Genomic DNA, 17,500 nt, shown 5'->3' with positions numbered 1-17,500 from the left:
GTTTTATGGTTTTATGGTGTGTTTGTGCATGCGGTTGTGTGTGTGTGTCTGAATCAAACTACATTTTTAAGACTTCTTTTTTATACTATTTTAAAAGTCAGATTTGATTGACCCTAAAGGTCAGTAGACCGAAAGCTTGGCCTATTAATATATGGCTCNTGATTTAAGTGTGCAGACATTTTTCTTTCAATTTTACACAGTTTTTGTTTATGTTTGGCACCTTTTAATCGAGAGTGCGGTGTGATCCGGCTTTACACAAAGCCCTTCTAACCAAAGTGATCTGACCCATACCCAGTGCTGTAGGATCCTGTTGGCGGGAGGAGTGAGTCCATCTGAGAGAGATGTAGATGGCTTCACCGCGGCTGATCTGGCTCAGTACAACGGCCACTACGACTGTGCCAACTACCTCCGCGCCATGCAGCGCAATGTAAGACAAACACTCTCTCACACACACACACACACACACACACACACACACACACACACACACACACACACACACACACACACACACACACACACACACACACACACACACACATATACACACATATACACACATATACACACACACACACACACACACACACACACACACACACACACACACACACACACACACACACACACACACACACACACACACCACAGCTTCAGCAGTGTCACGCCAGGGGTTGTCATGGAAGGGTTGAAGGAGCAGGATTTTACAAACAGGTTTCCTCTGGAGACTCTGACATAAACATCTTCTCTTTAGCACATCAGCCCCTTTTATGAGTTGCCTGCAAGGCAATCGCAATCCTCACCAATTTTTTGATTTTTTTCCAGTCTACGGGCAAGTTCGATTCCGTCCTTTCAAAGATGCACCATTCCAAGTCGTTACTGGCATTCCATAACATGTTTCGTAGCGATATCTCACTCCAACAAATCAGGCTTTGCATGCCGTTGTCATGGAGATTATGAAGAAGCAAGATTTAACAAACAGGCTTCTTTTGGAGACTCATGAGGTTTGGACTGACATGAGCAGGCTTCAGAGATCTGTACTCACACTTTGATGATGACTTGAGGACTTTGAAGTCATCGTCTGATTATGACAAGTGTGCATGCGGGTGTGTGTGTGTGTGTGTGTGTGTGTGTGTGTGTGTGTGTGCGCGTGCGTTTGTGGGTGCGTATGTGCACACCCAAATGTGTGTTGGCTCTGATGACATGCTGTGTCCTCTAGCCTCTTCTTGCTCTGTTTATGCTCCAAGTCAACACCGGTGTAGCTCAACAGAACAGCTCAATGGCCAACGGCTTTGATGTGATTTCAAAGGGTTGTGTGAAGTAGGTGGCGACACTATTTTGGACTATTTCAAACTCTGGACTCAGAAGCACAATGAACAATAGAGTTGGCAGCCATGTTGGAACAAGACGCAATAGATATGGCCGCATTCACCATCGCATTAAACACCTCAAGGTCAAGTCTACAGTGTAGCTCTAGTCAATAAAACCACACCACGAAGAAGAAGAAACAGCTTGTAGAAGACAGCTATCTGTTAAATACAGTAAAAGCGTGTTCCTGGACACTATGGCAGGAACAAGAGTGCAGTAAGCAGTTGTAGATGACCACTATGTGTTGAGAGCAGTAAGAGCTCATAGCTGACAACTACTGTATGTGTTGAATGCAGTATGAATGAAATAAGAACTTGTACCTGACCACTATATGAATTGGGAAAGAGCTTGTGAGCGATTCTCTAATTCGCCTACACTTTTAAGTCCGTGGATTTTATTTGGCAATTCCACTAACTATTAACTGCATCCAATGATGTTTTGGACATTAGAAAACATTTATCTTTCATATAATACAGAAAGTGTAGACATAGCATTATTTCCCTCAGCAAGAATGAATATTTAATACTGGTTTTGGGCGTTTTCATGCCGTCCTGTTTTCCAAATGTCAGATTCAGTCTTCATATTAGCATGTAAAGAAACTTGTTTTGCCCAAGACGATTGCAAATGTTGATTCACAGTAATCATCACAATATGACAAAACTGTCAGAAAGACCACTGTCCTTTCCATTATACATGAAATTTGCCATTTTGTGTGTGTCCACGAAAACTGTGTTAACCGTGTCACGGTCTGAAACCTCCTCCATAAATCAGTAATGGTTTGGTCTTAGGCCATACGAATAACATCACGTGATGTCATAACCTCTTTGGCAGGATACGGGAAGACTTTTTGGTAAATTTTGAGCTCCATCCTTCCATAATTTAATCAATTCTTTTTCATGTTCTCATAGCGGGAAAATTGCCTGTCAACAGTGTTATCAACATATTCATAAGAATCTGAATTAGAAATCACATGTGGAAAAACACAGATAAAGCATACAGATACATGAATTGATTAAGGTGTTGTGGTGGAACTTCTGAGGTCCTCAGTTAGCACAACACCATAAAAATGGCTGAAATATCAACGCTGTTACCGTCAATGGTGTTACAATTAAGTATGACAGTCAGGGTTGCCAGATGAGGCTGATGATTTCCAGCCCAAAAAATGATCAAAATCCGCCCTAAAAACCCGCCCAATTCTATTGATTTATATGGCAGTGGGAAGGTTTTTCTGATAGATGCCATTTCCCCCCCCCACGGCCATCCTAAGCAGCCCAATTGGGCGGGAACCAGCCCAATCTGGCAACACTGATGACAGTTGAGGAGGAATATGTTTTTGCCAATTTATATCCATATTGACAGACAAACAAACAAAATAATTTGTGTTCTAGGGAGATGGGTTTGTCTGCTCTGTTTTTTTTCTCCTAAAGAAGTGCCGACTTGTTCCCCTGCACTGTTGACCGTAACACAATTGAGTTACACCGTTGACTGTTTTGAAAGTGTTTTTGCGCTATTGATCCCTTATGTGTTGGAAAAATCCTATGAACATACACTAGGGATTATCTCTGGAGAAGGAAGTCTTGTGTAAGGAGGGTGACTATATTCAAATCAGACGTTACAGGGATTTATGATGAAAAATGTGTCAGTCTGTATCACAGTGACTCATAAAATCCTACTTATGAAGCTCAACAATCACATTTTCTATATCAGTTGCAAAGATTAATGACAACATTACTGCTAAGGGACATAAGCACTTTCAAACATATATTGTTTCAACTCTGTAGTATTTTTATATATGTTTGAAATGACATAGTATTTGTCCATAACACTGTTGACAAAATAATTAAGCAAATGTTCGCTTTCATTAGAGTATTTATCAAATGATTTAAGATTAAGCTTGGCAATTTGTTTGTTTGGAAACTTAAATATATACACTATGTTAACATCTAGGTCATTTAGTTGAAAAAAAATACTGATAATTGACATTTTGCTTTTGCCAAAAGTGTAGGGAAATTGTAGAATCACTCTTGTACCTGTACTGTACGTGTTGAGTGCAGTTACAGCAAAGCAATGTAAGCAGCTGTTCACTATGCAGTGCCTGTTGTGGTCTGGAATATGCTTGCTGTGCGACCTTACACACACCTGTGTGCGTGGACAGTGCACATGCAATGCAGGCAGTAACTATTTGATCCCTGGCTGATTTCCCATTAAAAAGGACATGGTCGGCCCTACCGTGGCAGATATGGTAGGGCACACGTTTACCACTCGGCTGACCTGGGTTCGATTCCCGGTCTGGGTCCTTTGCTGGTCCTTCCCCATCTCTCTCTCCCAGCTCGCTTCCTGTCTCCCCTCCACTATCCTGTCTCACAAAAAGCCCCCCAAATAAATGCTGAAAAAAGGACATGGTCAGGTTACATTTTTATATGTAGTTGTATTCTAGCATGAGGAAGAATACCAAAAAGAAAGTCCAGAAAAGTCCTTGTGTGCTCGTGCAGAGGTAAGACATTACTTGTAGTTGATGCTTGTGCACATTTGTCTATTTGTGAACATACTGTATATACAGTGACATTAATTGTTCCTGTTCCTCTAGTTCACCCTGAACGTCCGCATCCAACATTCAGCATAACATGTGTGTGAATTAGGCCCTTGGAGAAGCCTTTCCCTTTCTCTCAGTAAGCTTTAAATTCTTTCCCCTGCAGTCACACACACACACACACACACACACACAGACACACACATGGCTAATATGCGATCCCACCCTATCCAATCCAGCCCTTTTAGCTTTCTCTGCAGGATCAGGTTCACATTATATATGGTGCTAAACGAATGCTTAAGCTGGTGTAGGGTTACTCCCTTTTTACACAGCCTTTATTCCCCACACTCCACACACACATACACGCACACACACACACACATACTGTACATGCACATACACACACACACCCTTTTTACGCTGACTTTATTCCCCATACTCTACACGCACACACACATACTGTACACGCACATACACACACAAACCCTTTTACGCTCTCTTTATCCCCCATACTCTACACATGCGCGCGCACACACACACACACACACACACACACACACACACACACACACACACACACACACACACACACACACACTTTTATTCCCAATACTCTACACATGCACACACACACACACACACACACACACACACACACACACACACACACACACACACACACACACACTACACTACTCTACACACTCCCATTTTACACTGCCTTTTATTCCCCGTCCGCTCCTCACACTGGGCCACTGAGTGATGCGATGCCTCCTGTGATCCCTGAGCGAGGGCCAGGGCTAGGGCTTTTATTTTATTAGCGCGCGCACACACACACACACACACACACACACACACACACACACACACACACACACACACACACACACACACACACACACACACACACACACATACACAGAGACACACATACACACACGAAGACACACATTGCTGCAAGCGTAGCGTAGCGGGAGAGCTTAGTGCCATCAGGAATCTCTCCCATATGGACAATCTGTGGCCCAAACATTCCATCCTTACACACACACACACACACACACACACACACACACACACACACACACACACACACACACACACACACACACACACACACACACACACACACACACACACACACACGCACACACACACATTCACGCGCACACACATACATTCACGCACACACACATGCACACATATGCGCTCTCTCTCTCTCTCTCTCTCTCTCTCACACACACACACACACACACACACACACACACACACACACACACACACACCACACACACACACACACACACACAGACACACACACAGACACACACACACACACACACACACACACACACACACACACACACACACACACGGGTATTCTTTCCTCCACATCTCTAAACTTCCCAGTCCCAGTTTCATACACAGATGCTCACAAAAAGTAAAATGAAAGATAAACACAGAATCACAAGAAAGAAAGCATTAATAATTATGGTAAAAGAAAACTAAAACATTAAAATAAGACATTTAATACTTAGGAAAAAAGCATGAAAATCAAAGAAGAATAAGAGAAGAATAAGAAAACATAGCATAATATGACATAGCACACAATGTTTGGAGCGAATCCGTTCAAGTTATTATGTTAAAGTGTATCTAAGGTTTTTCTGGTACTTTGTATTTAGCTGGCAATACATTGGCAAGTAGAGAGAGAGAGAGAGAGAGAGAGAGAGTAGTTTATTTGTCACATACAAAGCCATAACCAAGGTTACAGCTTGTAGTGAAATGACGGTTCTGGTACAACTCCACACCGTGCAGAGATCATAAGACTTAAAATGTGAACATAAATACACACATTAAATAAATAAGCAGTATAGAAAATGTCCATAGATGTCAGATTGTCCATAGATGTGTCGATCGAGGCGAGAGTTGGACGCGTCGCTTTATAAAGCAGACAGCTGTGCGGTGTCCGAGGCTCCGGGTGGATATGGTGCTAGATGAGATGAGACTAGGCTACATCGCGGGTGGCAAAACTGCATGCTCTCACCCCACGCTATAGGCAACACTGTGATGGTCCCCATTCATCTGGTGTCCGTGACCTCTTGTAGTCAGTAGTGCAAGGCTTGTCGGGATGACATTGTTTCTCTGCCAGGCCGGTTGGTAGGCTATGCGCATTCTGATCTCCATGGAGTTCCGTTGCGCTGCGGTGATCCGACAACATCGATTTGGATTAAGAAATAAAAACAAAAATGCAGACGGCAATAAATAGCACTAAAAAGTGCTTTCTATAAACACATCATCATATCTGTCCGAAATGTTGACTTCATATGGACTAAATAGATTTAAAAGATGAAAAAATTGCACAAGTAATGGGCATTTTTCTGAATACTTCTGTTGGTAACGCAATCCTCCCATACCTGTATTCTGGAAAGATAGACACGGTCACGGCACCACGGTCATCCAGTATTGACTTTAAAATGTGAAAACAACACAGCAGCAGTATAGCAGATACTAGGCATACTATGTTACTACTAAAACCAGTAAAGCAGAAAAAAAGGAATGTATGTACACATTGGTCGACTCGGCAGTAGTGGTTGACCTGTGATATACGCTTTAAAGAAGTAGTATTTAGGATTGTGGCCAGAGTAGGTATTGTGCTGCCTATTGCCAAATTTGATGTTTTCATGAATATTTGCTAAGTAATAAACATTTACTAGTATGACCAAAGTACAGTTAGTTTTGCAGCTAGCGATGTCTATTTCTGGAAATTGAAAATGGCACACATGAAGGATATCCACCTTGTCATGTATGAAAAGTGCAATTTTCCTAATCATGATGAAAACTGTGAAGCTGGTATTTGTGTAAACGGTAACATTTGCGAATGAGCAGCATACATTTTGGAAACAAACTGCTAAATATATGACATAGTGCACCTTTAAAATAGTCTTCTTCTTTGGGTTAATGGCGGGTTACGCTTCGCTTGCGCATACCACCATCGACTTTAAAGTAATACTTTTGCACTAGTACCTTATCATCAGCAAACGAATGTGACTGTGGGTCTAGTGCTGCTAGAAAATGCACCTAATTTACCCGGGGGACAAATAAACCTGAACTTGAACTTGAATTGAATCTTAATTTACAGTAATGGAATAGCTTTGTGGCAATTATGTACTTCAACCCAGAAAGGATATAGACGTTATGTGCGTGTCTGCGTGTGTGCTTGAATGTGTTTGTCTGAGTATGTGTTGCTTCCGTGAACACGGACGGACAGATGATGCCAGTGACCCCGAGGGATGTGTGTTTTGTTCAGTGAGGTAAGCACGCCGCTGTCTAATTGGCAGAATTAATTTTTCAGGAGTAAAACACCTACACCCACCCATACACACAAGTCACACACAGTCACACACATGCACAAAAACAGCTACTGTATAGCCTATAGCCACTCACATGGCCAAGAGCTGGCCCTCCAAATCCGGAAATAGAACACAGAGAATTCTAAAATGCGTGTCATCGTGTGCCGCACGTGTGCTTGACTGTGTGTGTTTGAGTGCTTTGAGTATCTGTCCGCACCTCGTAATTACTGTAATTTGCCGCTCGTCACTAACACTCAGCCCGCTACTCTCGGTTACATTCATGCAGAGTAGCTCATCACTGTCTGATCCATTAACCCTGATCACTCCCTTTGTGCGTCAAGGGGCTCCAGGTGTACTTAGCCTTGGTGTAGGCTACTTAATCTAGGTCTGTGTTATTCCAGGTAAATTTAGCCCAGGAGCATTTAGCTCTGGTGTTTCTGCTCTGGTGTGACCTGAGGAAGGCCGACAGGTCGAAACGTTGTCACATTAAAAACTGTTCATTTAACTTGAGAGTGTGCGGCACTTCTCTCCTCCTGCATCTGCTCAGGTGTTTACCTGACTTACCTGCCTCAGTGGCATTGTGACTCATGCTGTGTTGAAGTGGTGAAGGACAGCATCACATTACGTCTCTGAAGATTCCTGTTCATCCATGCCATATTACCGAACTTCTCTATGGCCGGGTTTCCCAGCCAAGGGTACAGGTACTATTAGGAGTATGTGAGCACACTCTGTAAAAAAAATGAACTAGTAAAGCACTCAGAGAGCGCACCTCCGCCCTCTGATGGACAGTAACACACACACACAGCGAACGAATAATGCAACAAACTCATATGATCACATAACCTCCTTCGCGGAGGTAATAATAACATACGGGTTTATAGTCACTTTGGGATTTAGGAAGAGACATGGAATATGAGTGAGGGGGTTCTTATGGTAGGATGACAAAATGGCTTGAGGGGTACAAGAGACAAAGAAAGGCTGGAAAACTCTACTTTAGAGGTTTGCACACTGACTCGTGCCATGTTGATGACAGATAGCAATGGCTTCACCTCCTGAGCCTTCTATAGTTACGCCCATGGAAGATAGCATTACATTACATTACACTTTGCTGACAACTTACGAGAAGGAGGGCAGGCAGCATACGTGGACATTCAGCACCGTTTCAGGACGTTAGGGCATACAGTAAATCACATGGCTGGGGTACACTAAAGCGCGTCAGAAGCATCAGGTAAGCTGTGGTTGGCATCGTGGTGACTCATGCTGTGTTGACATGGTAGAGGAAGGTCAGGGTGTTATTGTAGGTCACTGATATCTGAAGAAGCCTAGTGATATTAATGGTTAGGTGTAGTGTGTAGTATTACTGTACCGTATAATATAAGTGTTTACTGGAAGGCAGCGTATATATGGTGGTGACCATTATTTTTATGTGGTAGAGGACTGTTGCGGATGAGATCAGGGACAGGTTAATGCAAGGGCCTACAGGGCCCAGGCCCAGGGGTCCAAAAGTCAAGGGGGCCCTGAAGCTCTAGCCTTTATATTTGCCTTCTCATATTGCCATAAAATCCCAGTTTTTAACAACTCTATTTTCAAATTCTCTCAGGGGACAAACCCCGGACAACAAAGTCTCTCACATCTGGCCTAAAACCCTGAATCATTTTTTGTAAACTTAACCCATTGAGGGGAAACATTTCTTGTTGTCTGGCCCAGGGGCCCATGGAATCATTATCCATCCCTGAATGAGATGCATTGGCATGGTGTCAGTGGTTGTTAGAGTTAATTTACAGTGTATGTCAGTGTTAGGGTTATGTCATCATGTTAGCAGCACACAGTGTGGGACGGTTACAGAAGGCTTCCTTTACAGAGGTGTTACTGGAAAGCAGCAGGCCTGACTCATGGTATGTTTCTTTGGTAGAGGACTGTTGTGGAGACATTGTTTAGACATGCTCATCAGTCATGGGTAAGCGATTAGGGTGTCAGACTTGTCAGAAATCACTGAGGTACACTGAGCACGGTACCATCCCGCTGCACTGCTCCCTTGGGGCGCCGTTTGGGGCTGCCCCCTTCCACAGGTTAGGCATAAATGCAATTATGTTATCTGCAGTGAGCACTGTGCTCTGTGGAGTGCTGTGTCACAACAAAAATAGTCCATCAGAGCAAGATATCCCAAATCCCGCCCACCCAGTGCAAAAAAATGTGCCAAAGTCAGGTCTCCTAAGGGGGCGTTGTCCCCCCTTCTTCTTCTCTGTCCGTTCCGTTTGGTGGCAGCAACATAGATTGTGCACTACCGCCAACTAAGGGGCTGAGGGATCCAAGGTGCAGCGCTAAGGGAATTGCGGTGATCCAAGGATTCATTTCCACATATGTATTCAAGGGGCGTAATTTACTCTCAAACCCCGCTGGTCTCCTAAAAGACCGTTCACCCGGCATGAAATGGATCCCGGAAATGAATCATGATGATGTATCTTGATCTACTTAGAAAATATTTGGTCACAATGACAATGGGAGTTTTCCTGGTGGTCTTTCACTTTCAGTGGTTGGTTAGATTTCATGTAGCCTGGGGTTAGGGTTTTGTTAGGTTAGCAGCAGTGTCAGATAATTTGAATAACTGTAGCGAGGTGATTTTGGAAGGCGTTGGCTATGGCTCAGTGGTTAGAGCGCTGGCCTCTAGATCAGAGGGTTGCAGGTTCAAATCCCGCACTCACCAGCACCTTCATCCATGGCTGAAGTGCCCTTGAGCAAGGCACCAAACCCCACATTGCTTCAGGGCCAGAACCAATACCCTGTACAGTACGTAAATAAATCATAAAAAAGTCGCTTTGGATAAAAAATAGCCGTCAGCTAAGTGTAATGTAATGTAATGTAATGCTTCGAGCCATCAGAGCACACATCACATGGCCTGCGTTGTCTTGTGCAAAACGGCGTGTCCTTATTCTCCAGTCGGCCCCCTGCCACAACCCATCACAGGCACACACACACACGCACCTGCCTGCATGCCTGCCACCTGCCTCGCTTCAGCTCATTACATCACTCAGAATGCTGACGTCCGTTGCTACGCCACACTGGCCCCCGACAGCCGTCAAACGCAGGACAGTGTTTGTGGTTGTGTGTGTGTGTCTGTGAGAGAGAGAGAGAGAGAGAGAGAGAGAGAGAGAGAGAGAGAGAGAGAGAGAGAGAGAGAGAGAGAGAGAGAGAGAGAGAGAGAGAGAGAGAGAGAGAGAGAGAGAGTGGTGGGGCGTAGAGGGGTTAGGGCCTACGTAAATAATTTAGCTCTGCACGCTTATACCTCGAGGGGAGGAAGGATAGTGTGTATTTGGGGTAACATGGGGTTGGTGTGTGTGTGTGTGCGTGCGTGCGTGCGTGTGTTCGTATGTGTGTGCAGGCGTGATTGTGTGTGCGACTGTTAGCTTGTGTGTGCATGTGTGTGCGTGCCTGCGTGTGTGTGTGTGTGTGTGTGTGTGTGTGTGTGTGTGTGTGTGTGTGTGTGTGTGTGTGTGTGTGTGTGTGTGTGTGTGTGTGTGTGTGTGTGTGTGTGTGTGTGTGTGTGTGTAACGGAGGCCAACTAGCAGAGTTCGGCGTGGAACGTTAGTAAGCCTCCCTCCCGAAGCCTCAATACAGCGCGGTAGCGTTGGGCTATCGGACCGGCCCTTTAGCTCAGAGCGCTTGTACTGTGACTCCCATTGCCGAATCGAGTAGTTGACGAGGTGGCAGGTTCACGCCCCGAGGGGGGACGAACTGTGCAGGAACACCTCCGTCACGTGTGTGCGTGCGTGCGTGCGTGCGTGCGTGCGTGCGTGCGTGCGCGCGTGCGTGCGTGTGCGTGCGTGTGCGTGCGTGCGTGCGTGAGCACGTGTGTGCGTGCGTGCGTGTGTGTGTGTGTGTGTGTGTGTGTGTGTGTGTGTGTGTAGAAGGTGGGAGACATGTCAGAGATGGGGGCTTGTGTGCGTTGTGGGAAGTGGAGGGGTGATGGTGAGGTTGTGAAGGGGTTGTATGAGGCTTGTTGCAGCATTCTTTTTTGGTGAGGTTTGAGCAAGGTTGAGGTTGTGATTAGCCTGGTTCACACCAGACGTTGTGTGTGTAGCTTCGGCGCCCTCTGGCGGCGCAGAGCTACACACACTACCGTCTGGTACACAGCCATAGAGCACGCTCCGTCTCCAACCAGAAAATAGGCTGAGAATTTATTGCTTCGGCACAGCCTCCTCACCAACAAATTCCTTCAAAAACCTTCCTGTTAATCTTTAAAGAGTCAATATAGTCTCTAATCTGTCTTGTGACTCCTCAATGAGAGTTACCGTTGATTTTGAAGCAATACATTCTCAGCCTATTTTCTGGTTGGAGACGGAGCGTGCTCTATGGCTGTGTACCAGACGGTAGTGTGTGTAGCTCTCCTCCGCCAGGGGGCACCGAAGCTACACATACACCGTCTGGTGTGAACCAGGCTAGGTTGTGATAGGGTCTGCAGCTGTTCTACCATCTTCGGGGCCCTAGGCAAAATATAGACATGGGGCTCTTTTGAATTATTTTTGCTGGTATTTCCTATGGAGGGGTTGACTATTGGGGGGCCACTACAGAAAACACATTTTGGTGGGGCCCTAAGCAATTGGCTCCAGTAGTCTGCCTATTGGTAAAATCGGCTCCGGATAGGCTTGTGAGGAGGTTGTGAAGGGGGGTTGTTTTGAAGTGTTTGAGGGGGGGTGGGGGGCTGTGGCGTACGTCCATCTCCGATCCCTCAGAGCCCAAAATAGCTTTCGGCGGCCGCAACAATGGCCAAGCTAATTAGCGAGAGGCGGCACGCTAACAAGGCGACGGCCGAACGCAGCATCAGGTACGCTGTCTCAGTTGAGCCTCTCCGTCGCTTGCCCTCGCTATCGGTTACCTGCCGGCCCCGCGGCTCGGGTGGAGGGGAGCTGGGAGCTCCAGCTCCAGCACGCACGGCGGGTTATGAGATCCCGACCCGAATGCTCGGGTTTCAGGGTTTTCACCGCCCCCTACGGCAGGCAGCCGGACGAAACCCAACACCAGCACCGGGCGCCCAAGACGCAGGATGTTTGGTAGCGACGCCAGGAAAGCCGTCTTTTGTGTGTTCGTGTGTGTGTGTGTGTGTGGGTGTTGTGTGTATTTGCGGTTCACAGCTTGTTAACTGTAAGTGTGATCGTGTTTTCTGAAATTGTGTGTGTGTGTGTGTGTGTGTGTGTGTGTGTGTGTGTGTGTGTGTGTGTGTGTGTGTGTGTGTGTGTGTGTGTGTGTGTGTTGTGCATTTGCGGTTCACCACTTGTTGACTGTAAGTGTGATCGTGTTTTCCTGTCTCTTTCCACAGGACCCAAAGATCCTACATGGTACTTAATCCACTGTGTGTGCATGCATGTGTGCGTGCGTGCGTGTGTGAGATTAGAAACTGGCTCCGGCGGTGAAGGCGTTTGAAGTTGAGATCAGTCAGTAGGAAAGGAGGAGAGGAGACGAGCAGAGGTGGAGAGGAGAGCAGAGTAAAAGAGGGTGGGAAAATGAAGGAGAGGTGAGGAGAGGTGTGAGTGTGGAGGGTGGAGGAGACCGGCAAAGAGCGGAGGGTGGGATACTGGTTAGTTGAGGATGAATTGAGGAGGACCGAGTGGGAGGAGGGTGGGGATGGAAAGGAGGAGGGCAGGGGTGGAGAGATGAGGGCTGGTCAGTTCAGATTCAAGTGGTGAGGAGAGAGGAGGACGGCTGGGGAGGAGGAGAGAAAGGTGGGGTAGAGGGTTGAAGAGGTTGGGAAGCAGGATAGTGGAGAGAGTGGGATGGAGAGGAGGAAGAGGGAGGAGGGAGGATGTGAAAAAAATAGGGTTTGAGGGGATCAGGGTTCGAGGGCAGGGAAGCAGAGTTTGAGGACTGGAGAGTAGGGTGGAGGTGGAGAGGAGGAGGGCGGGCGGAGTGCTAGTCAGTTGAGATTAAATTGAGGACGAGAGAGCAGGAAGAGGGCAAGGGTGGGGTGGAGAACAGGGGAGGAGGGTGGAGTTGGGAGGAGGTGAAAAAAGGGATCAGGGCTTGAGGGCCGTCGAGGAGGGTTGGAGTAGTGTGGAGGTGAGTTGAGGGTGGAGGTGGAGAGGAAGAGGAGGGAGTAGGGTGGAGAGTGGAGGGTGGGGGAGAGCTGTGTTCTGGTTAGTTGATTAATGACATGAAGCTATCGGGACCAGATGATAACACTTAGCACACTTTCAGCAATACCTCCCCCCCCAGTCCCAGCTGTCCGGTACCCTACTGTAACCTCTCTGGGAAACATTTCTCCGTTGTAGCCTCTCTGAGAAACATTTCCGCCATTAAGACTCAGAGAGAGGAATTTGTTTTAACGATTTAATGTCAACATAGTTGACAATGGATTTGACAGAAGGTGGACAGTCTTTGGCATAGGTTTAATCCTCAGCCCGGTTCCAATAGAGCCTGCCGTTGTCGTACAACAGGAACCGGACATTTGATCACTCCGCCATACAATCTCTATGAAAGATGCCTCCAGTCATTGATGAAATTTCACAAACTCTGTGCCACTCTCCACTGAATATAGCATAATACTGTTATTGGAAGTATTTTGTAGGAACTCTATTCACACTTCCCTCCATGTTCCCAGCAGCACCACTTGATCCACTGCCTGGATAGCCAGCTGGGCTTCTGACTGAGTGAAACTGAGCAGTTTACTACTGAGAGGAGAGGAGAGGAGAGGAGAGGAGAGGAGAGGAGAGGAGATGAGATGAGATGAGATGAGAGCAGAGGAGAGGAGAGGAGAGGAGAGGAGAGGAGGAGAGAGGAGAGGAGATGAGAAGGAAATAATACACCAGAACAACTCAGAATTAGACCAGTGTATTAATAATAATGAATTATCCATGTTGAAGTACCACTGGGTTGTTAGTAACCGCTTCCAGAGGAGAGGAGAGGAGAGGAGAGGAGAACAGAACAGAGGAAAGGAAAGGAAATGAAAGGAAATGAAAGGAAAGGAAAGGAAAGGAAAGGAAAGGAAAGGAAAGGAAAGGAAAGGAGAGGAGAGGAGAGGATATAGGGAGGGAGCGGAGAAGATATAGGGAGGAAGAGGAGAGGAGAGGAGAGGAGAGGAGAGGAGAGGAGAGGAGAGGAGAGGAGAGGAGAGGAGAGGAGAGGGAAACACCCACACACAAGAATGACTTGGAATTAGTGTCACACACCAATGGATTAGCAATGAATTAACGATGTTGAGTGTCACACGCATGTTCACAGGCTGCTAAGTAGCACACACACACACACACACACACACACACACACACACACACACACACACACACACACACACACACACACACACACACACACACACACACACACACACACACACACACACACACACACACTGTAGCGTGCGGCGGCCGGTCTCATTTCCTCCAGGAGTGTGTAATGGATTGCTCGGTGGCAGGCCAGTGAGTTGCATGCAAGGCCATTTCCTCATGTTCTGGGCCTGATCCAACGAGGTCACATACTCTTTCTTTCTTTTCTTTTCTCTCTCTCTCTCTCCTCCTTTCTTCTCTCTCCTTTTTTCATCTTGCCCTTTTCTTGTTTGTGACCACTCACAACACTCCTTTTGTGTTTGTGTGTGTGTGTGTGTGTGTGTGTGTGTGTGTGTGTGTGTGTGTGTGTGTGTGTGTGTGTGTGTGTGTGTGTGTGTGTGTGTGTGTGTCTGTCTGTCTGTCTGTCTGTCTGTCTGTCTGTCTGTCTGTCTGTGCCTGTGTGTGTCTGTGTGTGTGTCTGTGTGTCTGTGTGTGTGTGTCTGTGTGTGTTTTCATGGTCTCGTAAGGGCCATTGCTGTTCCAGGTTTATGGGTGTTTTAATCAGCCAAACAGAATACGGGGGGCTCTGTGTGTATCAGGTAAATGCCACAGCCAGGTGGCTATTTCAGGTTCATTGCAAACCTTCAAACACATGGCCACTGCCAGCATCACCTGTGGACAGCACCAAACAACACACCTGGACAACATCACATTACATTACATTACATTGCATTTGGCAAACGCTTTATATACCAAAGTGACTTACAAACGAGGACATAATCATAGCCAACATCACTAGCAGATACCAAGTGCACAGGAAATATACAGAACAACATGTTCCAGGTTCACATACTTAACCTGGCATGGGTCTGAGCAGCATCATATGGGCAGCCAGAGGGTGGCAGAGGGCAGAGCTCCTGTGGCCACTAGAGGGCACTGTGAGAGTTTCAGTCCGTGGGGGCTCAGTGATGATCATAAATGAACCTTCTGGTTTTGCTACATTAATACGCATGCGCACGCGCACACACACACACACGCATGCACGCACAGACACGCACAAGTATGGGAGCACAATACACACACACACACACACACACACACACACACACACACACACACACACACACACACACACACACACACACACACACACACACACACACACACACACACACAAAATTCCTCCCTCAATACCATACACACACACACTCACACACACACACACACACACACACACACACACACACACACACACACACACACACACACACACACACACACACACACACACACACACACACGCATCCCAAAAACAAGATCATGTTTCTTCTTCTGAAGGGCAGGAGCCTCCCTTCCGAACCGCTCGGCAATTAGCTCAGCTCTCGTACGGGAAAAATAAATCAAACGGAAAAATCCCATCCGGTGCCCAAAACGTTCTGCATGATGGGCTGGCTTTGTTAGTGTGTTTTTGAGAGGTTGAGGGCAGTCCACCGCAGTCATCCATGAACTACACAGCTACATGTATTACGCAAGGACTACAACATGCTCATAGCCTTACTGTAAAATGCTCTTACTGTTATTAGTGATGTTGCTCAATTTTACAGTTTTTCCCGCAGAATTGTCATTAGTCAAGGTGGTGTGGGGTTTAACCAGTATCAGAGACACATGACTATTGTCATTGGTTAAGCCAGTGGTTAGGCCAGTGGTTCTTAACCTTTTTTTCTTAAAGCACCCCCTTACCTTTACCCCCTTTCGAAATTTCATTCACAACCCAAAATCTTTATCTTTTCAGGCGACCTAGTCAAGGTGGTACCAGTAGGTGTTTGTTGCCAAGTTGAGTGCCTTGGCAATAACTGCTGGGGGAAACCCTGTAAATCATTTTACTGCTACTTACTGTAATGCTAACCTTACTGGAATCACTGCATTGGATATGATATGTAGCCCAGGAGAGCTAGAGTGTTAGGCCAAGGCCCTTGTTGTAAATGGCAACGAGCATGTCGTGATGTATTACTACAGACTCTGAATAATGTTGTAGTAGTATAGCACCATGGTGGTCTTTTTCAATGCCTACTAGTCCTACAATATTCCACTGTCGGAAACAAATGCATTATGAGGCTATATAGCTTGGCTATGTCCAGACCACCATGACTACAGCTCTCTCTTAAATCCCGACCCTTACCACTCCCTTTCTCCCTCCGTGGCTGCAATGCCCCTGAACAAGGCACCTAACCCCACGTTGCTCCAGGGACTGTAACCAATACCATGTACTAGCTGTACTGTACATGTGAGACATAAACGCAATTTTGTTGTGTGCAGTGAGGACTGTGTGCTGTGGAGTACTGTGTCACAATGACAATGGGAGTGTCCCGGGTGGGCTTTCACTTTTACCATACACCCTCAATCTATCCCCTCTGTTCCTATGGTCTATGCAGCATCGCTAACTCCCAGAGTTAATCCTCCTGCAGATGAGGCGAGTGTGGGGCGCGCTGGTGGTTAGATTGTCCAGACAGAGTGAGGGGGTAAGCGTGTGGCTGCAGATCAAGTGATAGGTTGGATGAGACGTGTGGCGGGCTGGCTGTTAGGTCAGGGAGCAGGGTGGATGTGTGTGTCACAACACGGTGTGTAAGCCCTGGCGACTGCCTAAGCGGAGACAGGCTGACGAGAGCACGAGTGATCTTGATAATTAGGCTTGATTGATGTTGACGCTGAATGCTTAGGTGCCCGGGCCAGCGGTGCGTGTGCGTGTGCGTGTGTGTGTGTGTGTGTGTGTGTGTGTGTGTGTGTGTGTGTGTGTGTGTGTGTGTGTGTGTGTGTGTGTGTGTGTGTGTGTTTGAGAGAGAGAGAGAGAGAGAGAGACAGAGAGAGAGAGAGAGACAGAGAGAGAGAGAGAGAGAGAGAGAGAGAGAGAGAGAGAGAGAGAGCTAAAGGCACACTTACCTGTTGAGTGTCGCCACTTAGGCAAAACACCACTCCTGGACTCTACTACTCCATCACTTGGA

General features: G+C 46.6%; 1 protein-coding gene across 1 annotated transcript in view; it reads left to right on the top strand.

Moving 5' to 3' along the window:
• Positions 1-17,500, top strand: part of LOC134451603 (espin-like protein) — a 56,033-nt gene that overhangs the window by 17,138 nt on the left and 21,395 nt on the right. Inside the window, exon 7 of the mRNA XM_063202107.1 lies at positions 296-427. Coding sequence (XP_063058177.1) covers positions 296-427 — 132 coding nt within the window. The remainder of the gene's footprint in view (positions 1-295; positions 428-17,500) is intronic.

The sequence above is a fragment of the Engraulis encrasicolus genome, chromosome 6 (assembly GCF_034702125.1).
Source record: "Engraulis encrasicolus isolate BLACKSEA-1 chromosome 6, IST_EnEncr_1.0, whole genome shotgun sequence".
In the NCBI taxonomy this organism is placed as follows: domain Eukaryota; kingdom Metazoa; phylum Chordata; class Actinopteri; order Clupeiformes; family Engraulidae; genus Engraulis; species Engraulis encrasicolus.
The sequence above is the reverse complement of the archived record's forward strand: the minus strand, read 5'-3'. Positions and strand labels throughout refer to the sequence as shown.